This window comes from Schistocerca gregaria, chromosome 11, assembly GCF_023897955.1.
Source record: "Schistocerca gregaria isolate iqSchGreg1 chromosome 11, iqSchGreg1.2, whole genome shotgun sequence".
NCBI classification, from domain to species: domain Eukaryota; kingdom Metazoa; phylum Arthropoda; class Insecta; order Orthoptera; family Acrididae; genus Schistocerca; species Schistocerca gregaria.
In genome coordinates this window covers 65,711,128-65,736,076 of record NC_064930.1, presented here as the reverse complement: position 1 = coordinate 65,736,076, position 24,949 = coordinate 65,711,128, and the positions used below count along the sequence as shown (strand labels likewise).

General features: G+C 45.7%; 1 protein-coding gene across 1 annotated transcript in view; it reads right to left on the bottom strand.

Moving 5' to 3' along the window:
* LOC126295469 (pleckstrin homology domain-containing family G member 5) overlaps positions 1–24,949 on the bottom strand; it is a 1,663,439-nt gene that overhangs the window by 110,782 nt on the left and 1,527,708 nt on the right. Inside the window, exon 14 of the mRNA XM_049988005.1 lies at positions 13,964–14,164. Within this exon, the coding sequence (XP_049843962.1) occupies positions 13,964–14,164 (201 nt within the window). The remainder of the gene's footprint in view (positions 1–13,963; positions 14,165–24,949) is intronic.

Below are 24,949 nucleotides of genomic sequence, written 5' to 3'. Positions count from 1 at the left end.
TACAATTGCCCTTGTGCTCTTCTAGTCGTTTTTTGACCGTTCTTTTTGTGGTACCCACATATACCTCCCCACAACTACACGGGATCCTGTAAATTCCTGTTTTTTCCAGCGGTTTACGAGCATCCTTAGCCAATCTCAGGTGTTCTTGTATCTTCCGGGTAGGTTTGTAAATCACCGCGATATTCCGTTTTTTCAATATTTTCCCTATGCGGTCAGTGACGTCCTTAATAAAAGGCAGGAAGACTTTCGATTTTGCAAGCGCTTGTGCATTGCTATGATTTTCACGCGGCGGTCTTAACGCTCTTTTTATCTCAGCAACCGAGTAACCATTCCTGAGTAATGCATCAGTGAGGTGTTCCAGTTCCGTATCCAGTAGCCCAGGTTCACAGATGTTCCTCGCTCTATCCGCCAACGTTTTTATTATGCCTCGCTTTTGTTGTGGGTGGTGGTTCGAATCCCGGTGTAGATAACGATCCGTGTGCGTGGGTTTCCGGTAAACTGTATGGCCTAAGCTACCATCCTGTTTCTTGTAAACTAGCACATCCAGAAAATCTAGTCTCCCTTCTGCCTCCTCCTCCATGGTAAACTGAATCTTCGGATTAATACCGTTTAGATGTTTGTGAAAACGGCCTAGTTCCTCTCTGCCATGCCTCCACAACACAAACGTATCATCTACGTAGCGGAACCAGATATTCGGTTTTTTGTTGGCAGTTTCTAGAGCCTGCGCCTCGAATTTTTCCATGAAAAAGTTAGCTATAACCGGGCTTAAGGGGCTCCCCATTGCCACGCCATCAGTCTGTTCGTAGAACTCATCGTTCCATTTGAAATATGTGGTCGTAAGGCGATGTCGTTATCCTGAAGGAAGTCATTCACAAGATGTGCACGATGTCGGCACGAATTGTCGTCCACGAAGACGAATGCCTCGCAAATATGCTGCCGATATGGTTGCACTATCGGCCGGAGGATGGCATTCACGTGTCGTACAGCCGTTACGGCGCCTTCCATGAACACCAGCGGCGTACGTCGGCCCCACATAATGGCACCCCAAAACAGCAGAGAACCTCCACCTTGCTGCACTCGCTGGACAGTGTGTCTAAGGCGTTCAGCCTGACCGGGTTGCCTCCAAACAGGTCTCCGACGATTGTCTGGTTGAAGGCATATGCGACACTCATCAGTGAAGAGAACGTGATGCCAATACTGAACTCTCCATTCGGCATGTTGTCGGGCCCATCTGTACCGCGTTGCATGGAGTCGTGGTTGCAAAGATGGAGCTCGCCATGGACGTCGGGAGTGAAGTTGCGCATCGTGCAGCCTATTGCGCACAGTGTGAGTCGTAACATGACGTCATGTGGCTGCACGAAAAGCATTATTCAACATGGTGGCGTTGCTTTTAAGGTTTCCTTCGAGCCATAATCCATAGGTGGCGGTCATCCACTCCAGTAGTAGCCCGTGGGCAGCCTGAATGAGGCATGTCATCGACAGTTCCTGTCTCTCTGCATCTCCTCCATGTCCGAACAACATCGCTTTGGTTCACTCCGAGACGCCTGGACACTCCCCTTGATGAGAGCCCTTCCTGGCACAAAGTAAGAACACGGACGCGATCGAACAGCGGTATTGACCGTCTAGGCACGGTTGAACTACAGACAACACGATCCACGTACCTCCTTCCTGCTGGAATGACTGGAACTGATCGGTTGACGGACCTCCTCCGTCTAATAGGCGCTGCTCATGCGTGGTTGTTTACATCTTTGGGCGGGTTTAGTGACATCTCTGAACAGTCGAAGGGACTGTGTCTGTGATACAATATCCACAGTCTACGTCTATCTGCAAGAGGTCAGGGAACCGAGATGACGCAAAACTTTTTGTGATGTATTTATAATACATACAAGATTCAAGAGGGCGACCCACCACAGATCCCTCTCCTGCATCAACATCTTCATCCCAGAGTACCACTTGCAAACTACGTCTTCAGTTATTTGTTGTAATACATTCCAGTGTCTTTCTTCCTCTACAGCTTTCAATCTCTACCTCTCCCTCTAGTATCAAGCAAGTTATTCCCTGATGCCTTAGCAGACGTCCTATCACCCTGCCTTTCTTTTTGATACAATCGATCATTCACTATCGTACAATGCTGTGCTACAAATGCACATTCTCCGAAACTTCTTCCTCAAATTAAGGCCTATATTTGATACTAGTACACTTCTCTTGGCCAGGAATAACATTTCACCTCCATGCTCTGTCCATCATGGGTTGGTTTGCTGCGTAGGTTTCTGACTCCCTTAACTTCATTTACTTTGTGATCGTCAATCATTATGTTAAGTGTGTCGCTAATCTCACTTCTGCTACTCCTCATTACTTTCGTCTTTCTTCGGTTTACTCTTAATCCATATTCTGTACTCATTACACCATTCCTTCCACCAGATCTTGCAATTCTCCTTCACCTTTACTAAGTACAGTAATGTCATGAGCTAATCTTATCATTGATATCCTTTCACCCTCAATTTTAATGTCGCTGTAGCTTTCTTTTATTTCCGTCATTGCTCCTTCATTGTATACACTATATGATCAAAAGTATCCGACAACTGGCTGAAAATGACTTACAAGTTCGTAGCGCCCTCCATCGGTAATGCTGGAATTCAATATGGTGTCGGTCCACCTTTAGCCTTGATCACAGCTTCCACTCTCGCAGGCACACGTTCAATGCGCTGGAAGGTTTCCTGGGGAATGGCAGCCCATTCTTCACGGAGTGCTGCACTGAGGAGAGGTATCGATGTCGGTCGGTGAGGCCTGGCACGAAGTCGGCGTTCCAAAACATCCCAAAGGCGTTCTGTAGGATTCAGGTCATGACTCTGTGCAGGGCAGTCCATTACAGGGATGTTATTGTCGTGTAACCACTCCGCCATAGGCCGTGCATTATGAATAGATGCTCGATCGTGTTGACAGACGCAATGGCCATCCCTAAATTCCTCTTCAACAGTGGCAAGCAGGAAGGTTCTTAAAACTTCAACGTAGACCTGTGCTGTTATAACGCAACGCAAAACAAGTCCCCTGCATGGAAAACACGGCCACTAAACTACACCACCGCCTCCGAATTTTAGTTGGCACTACACACGCTGGCAGATGGCGTTCACCGGGCATTCGCCATACCCACACCCTGCCATGGGATTGCCACATTGTGTACCGTGATTCGTCACTCCACACAACGTTTTTCCACTGTTCATTCGTCCAATGTTTACGCTCCTTACACCACGTGAGGCGTCGTTTGGCATTTACCGGCGTGATGTGTGGCTTATGAGCAGCCGCTCGATCGTGAAATCCAAGTTTCCTCACCTCCCGTCTAACTGTCATAGTACTTGCAGTGGATCCTGATGCAGTTTGGAATTCCTGTGTGATGTTGTGGATAGATGTCTGCCTGTTACACATCACGACCCTCTTCAACTGTCGGCGGTCTCTGTAAGTCAACAGACGAGGTCGGCCTGTACGCTTTTGCGCTGTACGTGTCCCTTCACGTTTCCACTTCACTATCACATCGGAAACAGTGGACCTTGGGATGTTTAGGAGTGTGGAAATCTCACATACAGACGTGTGACACAAGTGGCATCCATATCACCCAACGACGTTCGAAGTCCGTGAGTTCCGCGGAGCGCCCCATTCTGCTCTCTCACGATGTCTAATGACTACTGAGGTCGCTGATACGGAGTACCTGGCAACAGGTGCAGCACAATGCACCTAATATGGAAAACGTATAGTTTTGGGACTGTCCGGATACTTTTGATCACATAGTGTACGTTGAACAGTAGGAACGAAACACTGCATCCCTCTCTCACGTCGTTTCGACGTGAGCATGTCGTTCTTGGTGTTCCACTGTTATTTTTCCCTCTTACACTTAGTATATATAAATAAGTTTGGGCTAATCCCAATAACTTGTATAGGGATTTTGATACGGTTTTCGTTAATCGATATAATCGATAGCGTTATTCACACAGAAGGTTAGTGTGTGTATCACTACATACAAGTGTCAAGTATTACAAACAAATCTTCGCTACCTGTCGATTCTGGTGTTGGTCGCCAATATCCTACATTACCCATCTTTCCGTATAGCTTACAGTTTTTCTCCTTGGAATTTCAAACATGTTACAGAATTTTACATTGTCGATCGCTTCTTATACATCGACAATTGCTACGAACTTGTCTGGATTCTTCTCGTGCCTTCCGTGCGTTATCAACCCCTGTGGTTCCTTTGACGTTCCTAAAGCCACGCCGATAGTCACCGAACAGACACTGAATTTTATTTTTCATTCTTCTGTTTACTATTCTGGTCAGCAACTTGGATGCATAAATAAATAGGTAAATAAATGAATAAATAAAAACAAACGTGTTGTGAAATTAATTTCCTAAAATTAACAAATGAAATGGTTAAAGCATTTGACACGCCTTTAAAATATACTTGAAATTATGCACAGCAAATGTACATCCCCTACACCGCTATTTGAGGCATTCTCTGTTGGAAAATTTTTGAGACTCAAAAATTGTACAGGCTTTTTTTTACACCTGCGGGTATGGATGACAGAAATATGGCAGAGCTGCACAAAAGCGAACAGCACACCCTATATATTCCACCAGACTAATGTCCATACTCTTTAAAATTCTAAGTTTATACGTTAAACACTGAACATTAAGTCTGCAATCGCTGCCTCATTTACTCGATACGCTTTTGAGCACCATTCAAAGCTGGGTCAAATGTTTATCTATTTTATTCCTTACTTTTGAACTAATCATTTTGTAGTATCATGTATCAATATCACCCTACCGGTGCCTTTAAACAACACCGATTTAAAGGAAGGCGTCGGCGCTTGTTGGTGACGTCACGCCAGATAGGCAGGGCCAACGCCAGGTCTGTTGCAGGCAGAAACGCCTGGCCGTGCTCATCACTATAAATCTCTTATTTTTGGACAAACTGTTTGGTATTGCTTTATTTAGATGAACGATTTTCTTACTATCGTAAAGCTACAAATGAAGATCAGAGTTCTGTATTACTGAATCCTGTCGAAACGAACGTAGATCAATATGAGAAGATGCTTTGCCCCATTGCAAGCTTCGGAAATTTTACATTCAAGTAACGATATTTACTTGATCCATTTTGTTATTGAAACTTACCCCAACTCCTCTAGAATGAACTCGTTTCTTTTTTTATTATTTTATTTTCGTTTGACATCGTCACTGGAAATGTGAACTAATTTACATGTGTAAATGTCCATCTTTTGCCAGTCATAGATTACAGTCGTTTTCAACGAAAGGAATTCTAAACAGGAAACAAAATAGCTTCATACATCGAAAATACTGCAGAGCTTAAACTATTCTAAACATGCACATTGGAAAATATAAATATTCCCTTCTTGCAACTGAAAGGAGAAACTTTATAAGAAAAAAAAAATTATTTGATAAAACAAGTATGTCTCTTTTGCCTCTTCTTCTCACCCCCACCCCCTCCTCCAACGTGTACAATCGCAAGATGTTTCATTAACATTCAGTGCTCCTCACCCCATAGTCAACCAAGATACCTAAAGAAGAGCACCAATACGAGGTGCATTCAAGTTCTAAGGCCTCCGATTTTTTTCCTCCGGACTGGAAAGAGATAGAAACATGCGCATTGTTTCAAAATGAGGCCGCATTCATTGTCAATACGTCCCAGAGATGGCAGCACCGTACGGCAGATGGAATTTAAATACTTAAAATGGCGACGTTTTCCTTACTCGAACAGTGTGCAATCATTCGTTTTCTGAATTTGCGTGGTGTGAAACCAACTGAAATTCATCGACAGTTAAACGAGACATGTGGTGATTGAGTTGTGGATGTGTCGAAAGTGCGTTCGTGGGTGCGACAGTTTAATGAAGGCAGAACATCGTGTGACGACAAACCGAAAGAACCTCAGGCTTGCACAAGCCGGTCTGACGACACGATCGAGAAAGTGGGGAGAATTGTTTTGGGGGATCGCCGAATGACTGATGAACAGATCGCCTCCAGAGTTGGTATTTCTGTGGGTTCTGTGCACACAATCCTGCACGGCGACCTGAAAATGTGAAAAGTGTCATCCAGGTGGGTGCCACAAATACTGACGGACGACCACACGGCTGCTTATGTGGCATGTTGCCAAGCAATGTTGACGCGCAACGACAGCACGAATGGGACTTTCTTTTCGTCGGTTGTGACAATGTATGAGACGTGGATGCCTTTTTCAATCCATAAACAAAGCGCCAGTCAGCTCAATGGAAGCACACAGATTCACCGCAACCAAAAAAATTTCGGGTAACCGCCAGTGCTGAAAAAATGATGGTGTCCATGTTCCGGGACAGCGAGGGCGTTATCCTTACCCATTGCGTTCCAAAGGGCACTACGGTAACAGGTGCATCCTACGAAAAAGTTTTGAAGAACAAATTCCTTCCTGTACTGCAACAAAAACGCCCGGGAAGGGCTGCGCGTGTGCTGTTCCACCGAGACAACGCACCCGCACATCGAGCTAACGTTACGCAACAGTTTCTTCGTGATAACAACTTTGAAGTGATTCCTCGTGCTCCCTACTCACCTGACCTGGCTCCTAGTGACTTTTGGCTTTTTCCGACAATGAAAGGCACTCTCCGTGGCCGCACATTCACCAGCCGTGCTGCTATTGCCTCAGCGATTTTCCAGTGGTCCAAACAGACTCCTAAAGAAGCCTTCGCCGCTGCCGTGGAATCATGGCGTCAGCGTTGTGAAAAATGTGTACGTCTGCAGGGCAATTACGTCGAGAAGTGACGCCAGTTTCATCGATTTCGGGTGAGTAGTTAATTAGAAAAAAGATCGGAGGCCTTAGAACTTGAATGCACCTCGTATGGCCACAGTCTTTTGTAAAAGCAACCCAGTACAAACGTAACGTCCTCAGATTTACAAATAAGGTAAAGAAGCACGAATTCTGTTGCTGCTGGAGCATGAAGTTGTTTTTCTACGTCAATCCTTAAAACAGGTGGAAATTTAAGTTCAGGAGTACACTACTTGTTAAGAAGTGTAATGAATTGCACAGTTAATTGATTGCAGAAATCTCTCAGAAGAATGTGTGTTGGTGAACTACAGCCAATAGTTTCACATTTTCCTGTGTCAGAGAGGGAGACACCACCATAATGAGTATACCTGCAACAGACCTTGCGTTCGCCGTGCCTAGCTGACGTGACGTCACCAACAAGCGGCGACGCCTTCCTTTGAGTCGGTGTTGCTTTAAACCGGCACCCGGAATTGCCAGTTTCTGTCGGGCGCCGTCAGGGGGCACGTGCAATATGGCGGACCCAAAGGTGCATTCCAGCTGAGCCACAGCTCCAACGGCTCCGTACCACGAGAGCCCTCTGCCTCTGCAGAATAGGATGGCAGGCATCTGCGACACAGGCTACCCGCAAGTGGAGCCTCTTCGCTATGTCGTGCTATGTAGATGTTGCCTAGTCACAGCTCTGACACGATCATTCATGCTTTAGTTCAGAGAGATCCATCCTTGTTGACATTGAGAGCTGCACTCTATTTCTTACTGCATTATTTGAAATGAGCCCTCATATACTTGGAGAAATACAAATAAATGGTCTGTTTGCTGTGTTATCTTGTTTGTTAATCATTACTGCTGCTGTACAGCTTTTCTATGATAACAGTTACTGCACGACTCTGCAGTCAACCTCTCCTTACTGTTGTGAAAAAAGTCATACACAACACATTTACCAAAACATTTCATGAGCACGTATTATTGTGACCTGCATGTAGAATGCCGTGTTCATCATTGCTCAAACGTTGAGCTGAGTGGAGACGGCACCCCCTACAAATTACCCAGTCGGTTGAGGGAAAATAACAAATTGGAGTATTGTCAGAGTTTTCATCGCCAGACAAAGAGTGACAAATGGACGAATGGGGTTATCAAACTGGCCAGTGGGAGATTTAGTTTCGAATAAAAATAGTTTCAACTGCTTGAAAGTAATGAAGGCGATCAGGCATGAGTTAACTGGTGATTAGAGGGAAAACTGAAATATCTCGTAAACAGCTGCTATTAGTGATGTGTGAAAATTTTTATCTCTTCAAGGCCTGCTAATTTTGGCATAAAACGCTGCGTTAGTATGATATTTATCTGTGAAAAAGGCTTACAATATTTCGAGAACAGCAAAGCAAATGGGGTGTCCAAAAGATGGTGCTTTCTGAACAAAACAGGAAAATAAAAAAAAAAATTACTTTTGAATACATTATGGGAGAGAACAGTGTTCAATGTGTCATAAATATTTACTATCAAAAACAGTCCTGATCACAATTTATTTATTACGGTGACCGGTTTCGACCACTACTGTGGTCATCTTCAGACCTACAAGTCGTTTACAAAGCTTTCAAAACTGGCTCTGACCACTATGGGACTTAACATCTATGGTCATCAGTTCCCTAGAACTTAGAACTAATTAAACCTAACTAACCTAAGATCAGCACACAACACCCAGCCATCACGAGGCAGAGAAAATCCCTGACCCCGCCGGGAATCGAACCCGCGAACCCGAGCGTGGGAAGAGATATCGCTACCGCACAACCACGAGCTGCGGGCTACAAAGCTTTAACTAGAGGGCTACATACATTAAAGAAAATACATAAAGTTATAAAGGTATAAAAGGAAGAATTACCAATGAGTAAGAACCTCTTTCTGCTGGAAAATTGTTGCTGGAGAACCCAGTGCACGTCTTACTATATACAGGGTGTTACAAAAAGGTACGGCCAAACTTTCAGGAAACATTCCTCACACACAAATAAAGAAAAGATGTTATGTGGACATGTGTCCGAAAACGCTTAATTTCTATGTTAGAGCTCATTTAAGTTTTGTTAGTATGTACTGTACTTCCTCGATTCACCGCCAGTTGGCCCAATTGAAGGAAGGTAATGTTGACTTCGGTGCTTGTGTTGACATGCGACTCATTGCTCTACAGTACTAGCATCGAGCACATCTGTACGTAGCATCAACAGGTTAGTGTTCATCACGAACGTGGTTTTGCAGTCAGTGCAATGTTTACAAACGCGGAGTCGGCAGATGCCAATTTGATGTATGGATTAGCACGGGACGATAGCCGTGGCGCGGTACGTTTGTATCGAGACAGATTTCCAAAACGAAGGTGTCCCGACAAGAAGACGTTCGAAGCAATTGATCGGCGTCTTAGGGAGCACGGAACATTCCAGCCTGTGACTCGCGACTGGGGAAGACCTAGATCGACGAGGACACCTGCAATGGACGAGGAAATTCTTCGTGCAGTTGACGATAACCCTAATGTCAGCGTCAGAGAAGTTGCTGCTGTACAAGGTAACGTTGACCACGTCACTGTATGGAGAGTGCTACGGGAGAACCAGTTGTTTCCGTACCGTGTACAGCGTGTGCAGGCACTATCAGCAGATGATTGGCCTCCACGGGTACACTCCTGCGAATGGTTCATTCGAGAATGTGTCAATCCTCATTTCAGTGCAAATGTTCTCTTTACGGATGAGGCTTCATTACGACGTGATCAAATTGTAAATTTTCACAATCGACATGTGTGGGCTGACGAGAATCCGCACGCAATTGTGCAATCACGTCATCAACACAGATTTTCTGTGAACGTTTGGGCAGGCATTGTTCGTGATGTCTTGATTGGGCGCTATGTTCTTCCACCTACGCTCAATGGAGCACGTTATCACGGTTTCATACGGGATACTCTACCTGTGCTGCTAGAACACGTGCCTTTACAAGTACGATACAACATATGGTTCGTGCACGCTGGAGCTCCTGCACATTTCAGTCGAAGTGTTCGTACGCTTCTCAACAACAGATTCGGTGACCGACGGATTGGTAGAGGCGGACCAATTCCGTGGCTGACCTCAACCCTCTTGACTTTCGTTTATGGGGGCATTTGAAAGCTCTTGTCTACGCAACCCCGGTACCAAATGTAGAGACTCTTCGTGCTCGTATTGTGGACGGCTGTGATACAACACGCCATTCTCCAGGGCTGCATCAGCGCATCAGAGATTCCGTGCGACGGAGGGTGGATGCATGTATCCTCGCTAACGGAGGACATTTTGAACATCTCCTGTAACAAAGTCTTTGAAGTCACTCTGGTACGTTCTGTTGCTGTGTGTTTCCATTCCATGATTAATGTGATTTGAAGAGAACTAATAAAATGTGCTCTAACATGGAAAGTAAGCGTTTCCGGACACATGTCCACATAACATAACCTTTTTGTAACACCCTCTATGTAATAAAAAAATAATGGAATCTACATACGAATTTCATAGATAATATTTCATAAATATGCACAACTACTGTGCCCTCTCGATTTTATTTATTTATTTATTTTTCTCTTAGTATTGATCTGTAAGAATAATTATGTAATCTGTGTAAATGAAAGTCTCTTATTACACCAGTAGAACGTATCTGTACAGCATGTACTATACATGTCAGCTTAAGATTATTGCAGCCTATTCACCGAAAATCGTTTCAATAAAGCATGTTGCTGCTCGATAATACATCGCCTGACGTGACAGTCTTCGCCATTCCACTTTCGCAACAACTTCGTTAAAAAGAAGCCTGCTGCCACATCTTTCCACTTGCGTTTGTCCTTACCATGGCAACCACTAGTTTGCCTGTCGACTTTACAACAACTTTAGTGGAAAGAAGCCTGCTGCCATATTGTTGGAAGGGCGTCCAACTTCACCATGGCAACCAGTGGCTCCAAATGGTTCACTAACAGGCCTCGAGAGGGCAACGCATGTACGACCAAAACGAAGTTCATTTATCCTGCATGTTTAAATATTTTTAACGCTTCTTAATTGACAATAGCTGTTAAAAAGCTAACTTTAATGTGTGTTTATTTTTCTTTCTTGAGAATGTTCTTTTAACTAAGAAATTTTACATTGTTATTGGACCTATAACCCATTGGTTAGTAATGACATGATTTCGTCAAAAGTGGACGGAGCCTCCATTATATATTGTAAGACGTGCACTGGTTTCTCCAGTAGTGATTTTCCAGCAGAAGGAGGTTCTTACTCACTGGTAATTATTCGTTTTGTACATTTATAGCTTCAGGTATTTTCTTTAATGTATGTAGCCCTGTAATTAAAGCTTTGTGTACGACTTGAAGGTCTGAAGATGACCACAGTAGTGGTCGAAACCTGTCACCGTAATGAATAAATTGTGATCAAACTGTTTCTGATAGTAAATATTTGTAACACATTGATCACTGTTCCCTCCCATAATGTAATCAAAAGTAATTTTTTTATTTTCATGTTTTGTCCAGAAAGCACCATCTTTTGGACACCCCATTTGCTTTCCTAGCGTCTTCTGTTCTCGAAATATTGTAAGCCTTTTTCACAGATAAATATCATACCAATGCAACTTTTTATGCCAAAATTACTAGGCCTTGAAGAGTTGAACTTTTTCACACATCACTAATAGCAGCTGTTTATATTTCAGTTTTCCCTCTAATCACCAGTTGACTTGTGTTTGATCACTTCCACTCCTTTCAAGCAGTTAAAAGTATTTTTATTCGAAACTAAATCTCACGCTGGTCAGTTTGATGCCACATTCGTCCAGTAGTCACTCTTTGCTTGGCTATGAAAACTCTGACAACAATCCAAATCGCAATTTTCTCTCAACCCACTGGGTGACAGGAAGACGACGGTTCAATCCCGCGTCCGGCCATCCTCATTTAGGTATTCCGTAATTTCCCTAAATCTAGTCCCCCTTAAACATCCCAACAACCACCACCACCACCACCACCCTAAATCGCTCCAGGCAAATGCCGGGATGGTTCCTCTGAAAGGTTACGGCCGACGTGCTCCCCCTGATCTGACGAGTCCGATGACGTCGCAGTTTTGTCTCTTTCCACAAACAACCCAACCCAACGCACTGGGTGATTTGTAGGGGGTGCCGTCTCCACTCAGCTCAGCGTTTGAGCAGTGATAAACACAGCATTCTACAGGCAGGTCACAATAATACGTGGTCATGAGCATTGCCGTCTGTAACAGGGGGCGCATGGGGGGGGGGGGGGGGAGGGGAAGGGGTTGCAAGGGGCGGCACTTTCACCAAGCGCCCTTCGAATCAGGAGTCCAGGATTTCTTATACACGATGGATAACTATCATTTCTCTGGGCCATAATAAGTCCTTTGTGATATCTATAAAATTTACACTACTGGCCATTAAAATTGCTACACCAAGAAGAAATGCAGATGACAAACGGGTATTCATTGGAGAAATATACTATACTAGAAATGACATGTGATTACATTTTCACGCAATTTAGGTGAATAGATCCTGAGAAATCAGTACCCAGAACAACCACCTCTGGCCCTAATAACGGCCTTGATACGCCTGGGCATTGAGTCAAACAGAGCTCGGATGGCGTGTACAGGTACAGCTGCCCGTGCAGCTTCAACATGATACCACAGTTCATCAAGAGTAGTGGCTGGCGTATTGTGAGGAGCCAGTTGCTCGGCCACCACTGATCAGACGTTTTCAATTTGTGAGCCAGCAGGAGGATGTGCTGGCCAGGGCAGCACTCGAACATTTTCTGTATCCAGAAAGGCCCGTACAGGACCTGCAACGTGCGGTCGTGCATTATCCTGCTGGAATGTAGGGTTTCCCAGGGATGGAATGGAGGGTAGAGCCACGAGTCGTAACACATCTGAAATGTAACGTCCGCTGTTCAAAGTGCCGTCAATGAGAACAAGAGGTGACCGAGATGTGTAACCAATGGCAGCCCACGCTAGGTGATATGCCAGTTTGGCGATGACGAATACACGCTTGCAATGTGCGTTCACCGCGATGTCGCCAAACACGGATGCGACCACCGTGATGTTGTAAACAGAACCTGAATTAATCCGAAAGTTATACTGCTGAAATGTAAGGTTCGCAGGGATTCAATGAAGGGTAGAGCCACAGGTCGTAACACATCTGAAGTGTAATGTCCACTCTTCAAAGTGTTGTCAATGCGAACAAGAGGTGACCGAGACTTGTAACCGATGGCACCCCATACCGTCACGCCGGGTGATACGCCAGTGTGGCGATGACGAACACACGCTTCGAATGTGCGTTCACCGCCATGTCGCCAAACACGTGATGCTGTACACAGAATCTGGATTCATCCGAAAAAGTGACGTTTTGCCATTCGTGCAAACAGGTTCGTCGTCGAGTACACCATCACAGGCGCTCCTGTTTGTGATGCAGCGTCAAGGGTAACCGCAGCCACGGTCTCCTAGCTGATAGTCCGTGCTGCTGCAAACGTCGTCGCACTGTCGTGCAGATGGTTGTTGTCTTGCAAACGTCCCCATCTGTTGACTCAGGGATGGAGACGTGGCTGCACGATCCGTTACAGCCGTGCGGATAAGATGCCTGTCATCTCGAGTGCCAGTGATACGAGGCCGTTGGGATCCAGCACGGCGTTCCGTATTACCCTGCTGAACCCACCGATTCCATATTCTGCTAACAGTCATTGGATCTCGACCAACGCGAGCAGCAATGTCGCGATACGATAAACGGCAATCGCGATAGGCTACAATCCGACCTTTATCAAAGTCGGAAACGTGACGGTACGCATTTCTCCTCCTTACACAACGACGTTTCACCACGCAACGCCGGTCAACCTTGTTATTAGAAATCGGTTGGAAACTTTCCTCATGTCAGCACGTTGTAGGTGTCGCCACTCGCGCCAACCTTGTGTGAATCACTTGCATATCACAGCATCTTCTTCCTGTCGGTTAAATTTCGCGTCTGTAGCACGTCATCTTCGTGGTGTAGGAATTTTAATGGCCAGTAGTGTAATTCTTGTGGTATGACACGTCTCGAAACTGACGACCTCATGTATGTCAAGAATGGAAATTTTAGAGGTCTACCACCCCCCACCCCCCCCGCCCAACCCCCTCACGGACAAATTTCTTCGGACAGAGCTGCTGGTCTCACCCTGAGGAAGCCGTCCCTGAGGTGCAGCGGGTCGAGCGGCAGCGAGCGGTGCCGGGCGCTGGCGACGGCGGGCGCCAGGTGTCGAACCCAGAACTGCAGGCTGGCGGCCGCGACCGCCTCCACGTTGCAGAAGAGCCGGCCGGCGTCGACCTCGACGAGCAGGCCGCAGCCCTGCAGGGAGCGCAGGCACGCCAGGAACAGCTGCGGACACAGGGCGGGGGCGCGGTGAGTGGACCACTTGTAGAACACCAGCTGGCGCACAGGGCGCCTGCGCAGAAGTGGGGAGGGAGACTTCAGGTTGCTTTCCAATGGTTAAATCCATCATAATTATCCGGGCTGTTATGCCGTGATGAATTCTGTGTCAATTCCCAACGTTTCGTCCCCAATTGGAGGAGTCATCTTCAGGGGGTCTGTAGCTCAATGGAAGGTCCAACACATCCACTGGCTCGCTACTGACTGAGTAGTAACGAGCCAATGCGTATGCTGGACATTCCATCGAGCTACAGACCCCTGAAGATGTCTCCCCCAGACGGGGACGAAACGTTGGGAATTGACACAGAACTCATCAACCGACCATGGCATAACAGCTCGGATAATTATACTGGACATGACATTTCCGGCCGTGAAAGTCTACATTTCCAATAGTTGTCAAGACATGCACAACAACAAATCATCCGACGCTTACATCCAAAAAATTTATGTGGGCTGTCAACACATTCAACTGTTGTGGTGTTCAGTCCTGAGACTGGTTTGATGCAGCTCTCCATGCTACTCTATCCTGTGCAAGCTTCTTCATCTCCCAGTGCCTACTACAACCTACATCCTTCTGAATCTGCTTAGTGTATTCATCTCTTGGTCTCCCTCTACAATTTTTACCCTCCACGCTGCCCTCCAATACTAAATTGGTGATCCCTTGATGCCTCAGAACATGTCCTACCAACCGATCCCTTCTTCTGGTCAAGTTGTGCCACAAACTTCTCTTCTCCCCAATCCTATTCAATACTTCCTCATTAGTTATGTGATCTACCCATCTAATCTTCAGCATTCTTCTGTAGCACCACATTTCGAAAGCTTCTATTCTCTTCTTGTCCAAACTATTTATCGTCCATGTTTCACTTCCATACATGGCTACACTCCATACAAATACTTTCAGAAATGACTTCCTGACACTTAAATCTATACTCGATGTTAACAAATTTCTCTTCTTCACAAACGCTTTCCTTCCCATTGCCAGTCTACATTTTATATCCTCTCTACTTCGACCATCATCAGTTATTTTGCTCCCCAAATAGCAAAACTCCTTTACTACTTTACGTGTATCATTTCCTAATCTAATTCCCTCAGCATCACCCAACTTAATTCGACTACATTCCATTATCCTCGTTTTGCTTTTGTTGATGTTCATCTTATATCCTCCTTTCAAGACACTATCCATTCCATTCAACTGCTCTTCCAAGTCCTTTGCTGTCTCTGACAGAATTACAATGTCATCGGCGAACCTCAAAGTTTTAATTTCTTCTCCCTGGATTTTAATACCTACTCCAAATTTTTCTTTTGTTTCCTTTACTGCTTGCTCAATATACAGATTGAATAACACCGGGGAGAGGCTACAACCCTGTCTCACTCCCTTCCCAACCACAGCTTCCCTTTCATGTCCCTCGACTCTTACAACTGCCATCTGGTTTCTGTACAAATTGTAAATAGCCTTTCGCTCCCTGTATTTTACCCCTGCCACCTTCAGAATTTGAGAGAGAGTATTCCAGTCAACATTGTCAAAAGCTTTCTCTAAGTCTACGAATGCTAGAAACGTAGGTTTACCTTTCCTTAATCTTCCTTCTAAGATAAGTCGTAAGGTCACTATTGCCTCACGTGTTCCAACATTTCTACGGAATCCAAACTGATCTTCCCCGAGGTCGGCTTCTACTAGTTTTTCCATTTGTCTGCAAAGAATTCGTGTTAGTATTTTGCAGCGGTGGCTTATTAAACTGAGTGTTCGGTAATTTTCACATCTGTCAACACCTGCTTTCTTTGGGATTGGAATTATTATATTCAACTGACTCTTGGAAATAATGAATTGTTCGATACCAGGAATCGGCTTTGCCTCCTCATATAATGAAAATGATGGACGCAAGCGTAGCATCTACAAACAATTGGATGGATATTATGTCGCTGTTGCGGCCATAGGAAACACAAGAAGAACAACGACGACGATTCAGTAAAAGAAAATTTGTTCAAAAAAATGTTCAAATGTGTGTGAAATCTGATGGGACTTAACTGCTAAGGTCATCAGTCCCTAAGCTTACACACTACTTAACCTAAATAATCCTGAGGGCAAACACACACACACACATGCCGGAGGGAGGACTCGAACCTCCGCCGGGACCAGCTGCACACTCCATGACTGCAGCGCCCTAGACCGCTCGGCTAATCCCGCGTGGCAACAGAAAATTTATTCGAAACAATCTAAAAACGAGTATGTAACTAACGGGACACCCGGCAAATTTGTGACTTTCGTCAACTGGGAAACAAGTGCAGGAAATGACGCCCCATAGCCCATATCGTCTTGAATTAACTGTGACCTGCAAATTACGTACAATCTCTACGAAGAACACTAAGTTGGTATCGTCATCTTCAAGTAACCATTTATCTGTACTTTACGTACAATCTCCAGGAGGAAAACAAAGTTAGTATCGTTATCTTCAGTTAACCTGTGGTGTGTACGTACATTATCCAGGAAGAATACGAAGTTGGTATCGTCATCTTCAATTAGTCTGTGGTCTGCACATTAGTGTACCTCCTCCACCAAGGCCGGGCGCTGTGACCGAAGGGTCTAGGCGCTTCAGTCCAGAACCGCGCTGCTGCTACGGTCGCAGGTTCAAATCCTGCCTCGCGAACGGATGTGTGTGACGTCCTTAGTTAGGTTTCAGTAACTGTAAGTCTAGGGAACTGATGACCTCGGATGTTAAGTCCCATAGTGCTTAGGGCCGTTTTTTCTCCACAGAGAAAACAAAAGTGGTATCGTCATCTTCATTTAACCTGTGGTCTTTACATTACGTGTATTCTCCAGTAAGGATACAAAGTCGGTATCGTCATCTTCTATTAGGCTATGGTCTGTACAATTTGTATAGTCTCCGGGGAGGGGGGGGACACAAAGTTGGTATCGTCATCTTCAATTAATCTGTGATCTGCACATGGTGTACGTTCTCTAGGAAGGTATCGTTCAATTAACCTCTCTGTGCAATACGTATATTCTCCAGGAATAAAACAAAGCTAATATTGCCATCTTCAATTACACTACGGTTTGCACACCCATTCTCCAGGAAGAATACAAAGTTTGTATCTTCATCTTCAATGAATGTATGGTATGCACATTATGTACCTTCTCCAGTGAGCACACAAAGCTGACATCGACATCTTTAATTAACCTGTGGCCTGTACATTACGTACCGGGTGATCAAAAAGTCAGTATAAATTTGAAAACTGAATAAATCACGGAAAAATGTAGACAGAAAGGTACAAATTGACACACATGCCTGGAATGACATGGGGTTTTCGTAGAACCAAAAAAATACCAAATTTCAAAAAATGTCGGACAGATGGCGCTTCATCTGGTCAGAATAGCCATAATTAGCATAACTAAGTAAGACAAAGCAAAGATGATGCTCTTTACAGGAAATGCTCAATATGTCCACCATCATTCCTCAACAATAGCTGTAGTCGAGGAATAATGTTGTGAACAGCACTGTAAAGCATGTCCGCAGTTATGGTGAGGCATTGACGTCGGATGTTGTCTTTCAGCATTCCTAGAGACGTCGGTCGATCACGATACACTTGTGACTTCATGGAACCCCAAAGCCAATAATCACACGGACTGAGGTCTGGGGACCTGGGAGGCCAAGCATGACGAAAGTGGAGGCTGAGCACACGATCGTCACCAAACGACGCGCGCAAGAGATCTTTCACGCGTCTAGCAATCTTTTTTTTTTTGGTTCTAATAAAACCCAAGCACGTGTGTCAATTTTTACCTCTCTATCTACATTATTCCGTGGTTTATTTAGTTTTCAAATTTATAATGACTTTCTCATCACCCGGTACATTCTCCAGGAAGACAGAATTGGTAATGTCATCATCAATTAAACCTGTGGTTCCCACATTACGTTCTTCCTCCAGGAATTGTCAACCTCAATTAATCTGTGACCTGTTGATTACGTATATTCCGCAAAAAAGACACAAAGTTGGTTTCGTCATCTTCAGTTAACCTGTGGCCCGTACATTACATACATTCTCCGGGAAGAACACAAAATTGTACCGTCATTTTCACTTATGGCAAGGAAAGCGTTTCTGAAGAAGAGGAATTTGTTAACATCGAGTGTAGGTTTAAGTGTCAGGAAGTCATTTCTGAAAGTATTTGTATGGAGTGTAGCCATGTATGGAAGTGAAACGTGGGTTTGGACAAGAAGAGAATAGAAGCTTTCGAAATGTGGTGCTACAGAAGAATGCTGAAGATTAGATGGGTAGATCACATAACTAATGAGGAAGTATTGAATAGGATTGGGGAGAAGAGGAGTTTGTGGCACGACTTGATTAGAAGAAGGGATCGGTTAGTAGATCATGTTCTGAGACATCGAGGGATCACCAATTTAGTATTGGAGGACAGCGTGAAGGATAAAAATCGTAGAGGGAGACCAAGATATGAATACACTAAGCAGATTCAGAAGGATGTAGGTTGCAGTAGGTACTGGGAGATGAAGAAGCTTGCACAGGATAGAGTAGCATAGAGAGCTGCATCAAACCAGTCTCAGGACTGAAGACCACTACAACAACATTTTCAGTTAACCTGTTATGGCACGAGGAAATGCATGATACATACCAAAGACAATAAAAAAGCAACTGTTGATACCGATAAATTCGATTGACCTATATACCTGAAATGACTTCCGCAACATATACCATAAAAAACCATCGACGTCCGGATGAAAAATATCACAGACGCCGTGATGTTTAACGTACAGCCGCGAGCGGCAGATCGCAGAGTGTGGGACTCTGGTCGCACAGTAGATGCTCGGGAAACACACGGCCCAACTTAACGAACACGGACAACAACAAGACACGTTGCATCCATGCCTGCATCTACGTCAGTCTGCAGGTGATCTCTCAGCTTTAGAGATTGGAAAGACGAAATGTGAACTTGGTATCAGTTAAGTTCACGAGTGTCCACGCAAAGGCACCCACAGTCGGCATGTTTATTTAAGGTAATAATGTCCACAATGACCGTTCCTCACAAGCGACTTCTACTCAAGCTGCGGAGCTATGGGGTATCGTCTCAGTTGTGCGACTGGATTCGTGATTTCCTGTCAGGAAGGTCGCAGTTCGTAGTAACAGACGGCAAGTCATCGAGTAAAACTGAAGTGATATCAGGTGTTCCCCAGGGAAGCGTCCTGGGACCTCTACTGTTCCTGATCTATATAAATGACCTGGGTGAGAATCTCAGCAGTTCTCTTGCGTTGCTCACAGATGATGCTGTAATTTGCCGTCTAGTAAGGTCATCCGCAGACCATCAGTTGCAAAGCGATTTAGAAAAGATTGCTGTACGGTGTGGCAGGTGGCAGTTGACGCGAAATAACGAAAAGTGTGAGGTGATCCACACGAGTTCCAAACGAAATCCGTTGGAATTCGATTACTCGATAAATAGTACAATTCTCAAGGCTGTCACTTCAACTAAGTACCTGCGTGTTAAAATTACGAACAACTTCGGTTGGAAAGACCACAGATATAATATTGTGAGGAAGGCGAGGCAAAGGTTGCGTTTGACTGGCAGGACACTTAGAAGATGCAACAGGGCCACTAAAGAGACAGCTTACAGTACACTCGTTCGTCCTCTGTTATAATATTGCTGCGAGGCGTGGGATCCTTACCAGGTGGGATTGACGGAGGACATCGAAAGGGTGCAAAAAAGGGCAGCTCGTTTTGTATTATCACGTTATAGGGGAGAGAGTGTGGCAGATATGATACACGATTTGGGATGGAAGTCATTACAGTATAGACGTTTTTCGTCGCGGCGAGACCTTTTTACGAAATTTCAGTCACCAACTTTCTCTTCCGAATGCGAAAATATTTTGTTGAGCCCAACCTACACAGGTAGGAATGATCATCAAAATAAAATAAGAGAAATCAGAGCTCGAACAGAAAGGTTTAGGTGTTCGTTTTTCCCGCTCGGTATTCGGGAGTGGAATGGTAGAGAGATATTATGATTGTGGTTCGATGAACCCTCTGCCAAGCACTTAAATGTGAACTGCAGAGTAATCTTGTAGATGTAGATGTAGATATATCAACAACGAAATTTTAAATTCAGATTGGAATAAACGAGCCTAAGGAATATAGGACCAGCTCCGTTTTGGACCGAACAATTACTAGAAAACAGAACACATCAGGTCATTCTTAATGCAGAGAAACCATTAGACGTAAAAGTAACTTCGGCCGTAGTCCAACGGAGTGTTGTAGGACCATTATTTTTCAGAACATTCACTGTGTTTCAAACATACTTGTACAAACTTTGTGTCCAGGTTCCTTGCTCCAAAACAAGAAAAGAAAGTTCATATCAACGCATGTCCGAAAAATGCTACGTTTTCGAGTTATTAATGAAAGTTTACAATTTAGGTGATTCGAGTCATCAGCACGTAAATTCATAATAAATGCTTGAAACGTCCTTCTCTTGCTTCTAAATGCCATCGTAATCGTGGAGTCATGGACTGACGCACACTTTCAAACCCTGCCTTACGGTTTCGAATGGTTTCGCAGGCTATTGTGACATGTTGATGGAGAGATTCATCTCCGTCGCCTGCTGCACATATCAGTTGTTTAAGGGCTGAAGATGAGGAACCGTGCAAACCTTGGAAGTGGTTCTCCTTGAACCATGCATCTGCCATGACAGATACCAGCCAGTGTGTCTCGAACGCTGAGATTGAAATGTGCTGCAGCGCCATCATGCATACTCGTACAACACGTGTTTCTTCTTATCTGCTGGGGCACATCTTCTAGCAGGTGTTCTGGGTGTGCCTTAACAGGCATAAATCTAAAATTGAAGCCCACACGTTAATCCCAAACTGACGCTGATGTATGGGCAGCCTCATGATAGCACACAGAAATGTCTATTTTGCTTGTAGCAGACTTCAGAATTGGCAAACGAGATCATGTCGGCTGTGCACTGAATGTTCTTGCATTTTTTATCCCTTGCAACATTTGTCACGCCACGGTCATAATTTAAGCTTCCATTCAGTAACCAGTAAATAACTGTTTTATTTCGTTTGCAACAGTTGTTACGGAAGAAAAATACATCCACTGGCAGAAGAAGAAATCGCAACAGCTAATAATAATTAACGAAGAGCCGTGAAATTTCGGGAATACATTTGTCTAGGTAACATACAAGTATCTAAGCGATTAACATTCCACGATCACATTTTAATATAAGTGCGAGATAAGCTATTGCAAATGTGAAATGCTGGTACGTTACTATCTGGTGTAACCGCCAGAATGTGGAATGCAGGTATGCAAACGTGCATGCATTGTATTGAACAGGTGCTGGATGTCAGTTTGTGGTTCAAATGGCTCTGAGCACTATGGGACTTAACAGCTGAGGTCATCAGTCCCGTAGATCGTAGAACTACTTAAACCTAACTAAGCACATGCATGCCCGAGGCAGGATTCGAACCTGCGACCGTAGCAGTCGTGCGGTTCCGGACTGAAGCGCCTAGAACCGCTCGGCCACCGCGGCAGGCTCAGTTTGTGGGATGGAGCTCCATGTGTTGTAGTTAATGCTTTTTGTGGATGACGCTGGGGTTGTCGTCTATTGACGTTCCATATATGCTTGATTGGAAGCAGATCTGGTGATCGAGCAGTCTGCAGAGGTTGCATTACAAGAGCGATATGTGGGCCAGCGTTATCCTGTTGGCAAACGCAACCTGGAATGCAGTTCATGAATGGCAGTACAGCTGGTCGAATCACCAGACTGACGTACAGTCTTGCAATCAAGGAGCGTGGGATAACCAGGAGAGTGTTACTGCTACCATACGACATCGCACCCCAAACTACAGGCGTAGGTCTGGTGTGTCTAGCATGCCGACAGGTTGGTTGCAGATGCCCAACTGACCTCCTTCTAAGAACACATAGGCAACGGGGTAGAACCAGCTTTCATCAGAAGACGCAACAGACTTCGTCCATCCTGCCCCACTGAGCTCTCGCTTGACACCTCCCGAGTCGCAAATGGCGGTGGTTTGGGGTCAGTGGAATGCACGCTAAGGGCGTCTGGCTCGCAGCTGTCACCAGAACAGATTTGTAACAGTTTGGTCTGTCACAGTGGTGCCAACTGCTGCTCAAATTGCTGCTGCAGATGCAGTAAGGTGCGCCAGAGCCATACTGAACTGATAATTAAATTAAGACCCTAAGCTGTCGACAGGCGTTGATATACCTGGTGATCAAAAAGTCAGTATAAATTTGAAAACTTAATAAACCACGGAATAACGTAGATAGAGAGGTAAAAATTGACACACATGCTTGGAATGACATGGGGTTTTATCAGAACAAAAAAAAAAGTTTTGCTAGACGCGTGAAAGATCTCTTGCGCGCGTCGTTTGGTGATGATCGTGTGCTCAGCCGCCACTTTCGTCATGCTTGGCCTCCCAGGTCCCCAGACCTCACTCCGTGCGATCATTGGCTTTGGGGTTACCTGAAGTCGCAAGTGTATCGTCATCGACCGACATACACTCCTGGAAATTGAAATAAGAACATCCTGAATTCATTGTCCCAGGAAGGTGAAACTTTATTGACACATTCCTGGGGTCAGATACATCACATGATCACACTGACAGAACCACAGGCACATAGACACAGGCAACAGAGCATGCACAATGTCGGCACTAGTACAGTGTATATCCACCTTTCGCAGCAATGCAGGCTGCTATTCTCCCATGGAGACGATCGTAGAGATGCTTGATCTAGTCCTGTGGAACGGCTTGCCATGCCATTTCCACCTGGTGCCTCAGTTGCACCAGCGTTCGTGCTGGACGTGCAGACCGCGTGAGACGACGCTTCATCCAGTCCCAAACATGCTCAATGGGGCACAGATCCGGAGATCTTGCTGGCCAGGGTAGCTGACTTACACCTTCTAGAGCACGTTGGGTGTCACGGGATACATGCGGACGTGCATTGTCCTGTTGGAACAGCAAGTTCCCTTGCCGGTCTAGGAATGGTAGAACGATGGGTTCGATGACGGTTTGGATGTACCGTGCACTATTCAGTGTCCCCTCGACGATCACCAGAGGTGTACGGCCAGTGTAGGAGATCGCTCCCCACACCATGATGCCGGGTGTTGGCCCTGTGTGCTTCGGTCGTATGCAGTCCTGATTGTGGCGCTCACCTGCACGGCGCCAAACACGCATACGACCATCATTGCCACCAAGGCAGAAGCGACTCTCATCGCTGAAGACGACACGTCTCCATTCGTCCCTCCATTCACGCCTGTCGCGACACCACTGGAGGCGGGCTGCACGATGTTGGGGCGTGAGCGGAAGACGGCCTAACGGTGTGCGGGACCGTAGCCCAGCTTCATGGAGACGGTTGCGAATGGTCCTCGCCGATACCCCAGGAGCAACAGTGTCCCTAATTTGCTGGGAAGTGGCGGTGCGGTCCCCTACGGCACTGCGTAGGATCCTACGGTCTTGGCGTGCATCCGTGCGTCGCTGCGGTCCGGTCCCAGGTCGACGGGCACGTGCACCTTCCGCCGACCACTGGCGACAACATCGATGTACTGTGGAGACCTCACGCCCCACGTGTTGAGCAATTCGGCGGTACGTCCACCCGGACTCACGCATGCCCACTATACGCCCTCGCTCAAAGTCCGTCAACTGCACATACGGTTCACGTCCACGCTGTCGCGGCATGCTACCAGTGTTAAAGACTGCGATGGAGCTCCGTATGCCACGGCAAACTGGCTGACACTGACGGCGGCGGTGCACAAATGCTGCGCAGCTAGCGCCATTCGACGGCCAACACCGCGGTTCCTGGTGTGTCCGCTGTGCCGTGCGTGTAATCATTGCTTTTACAGCCCTCTCGCAGTGTCCGGAGCAATTATGGTGGGTCTGACACACCGGTGTCAATGTGTTCTTTTTTCCATTTCCAGGAGTGTATCTAGGGATGCTGAAAGACAATATCCGACGCCAATGCCTCACCGTAACTCCGGACACGCTTTACAGTGCTGTTCACAACATTATTCCTCGACTACAGTTATTGTTGAGGAACGATGGTGGACATATTGAGTATTTCCTGAAAAGAACATCATCTTTGCTTTGTCTAACTTTGATTTACTAATTATTGCTGTTCTGATCAGATGAAGCGCCATCTGTTGGATATTTTTCCAACTTTTGTATTTTTTGGTTCTAATAAAACCCCTTGTCATTCTATGTATGTGTCCCCGACCGGGACTCGAACCCGGGATCCCCTGCTTACACGGCATACGCTCTATCCATCTGAGCCACCGAGGGCACATAGTGCGACTGCACGCTTCCCGTGAGACCCACATTCCCAACTTGATGTCCACACACTACATTCCTAGTGCCCCAGCCCATTACACTCATTACTCGCAGCTGACAATCTTACCGAGTCCTGTAAGAGTTCGGGGAATGAGTGGACATCCGGACAAGCCAGCCACTGTGGCCGAGCGGTTCTAGGCGCTTCAGTCTGGAACCGCGCGACTGCTACGGTCTCAGGTTCGAATCCTGCCTCGGGCGTGGATCTGTGCGATGACCTTAGGTTCGTTAGGATCAAGTAGTTCTAAGTTCTAGGGGACTTATGACCTCAGATGTTAAGGCCCACAATGCTCGGAGGTATTTTACATCAGCACTATATGGAAATGCAATCTGTCGTTTCGGACATGCCCGAAAGAACAGATACCATCTCCATATAGGTAAGGCTAACCGGCCATTGACCATCTTC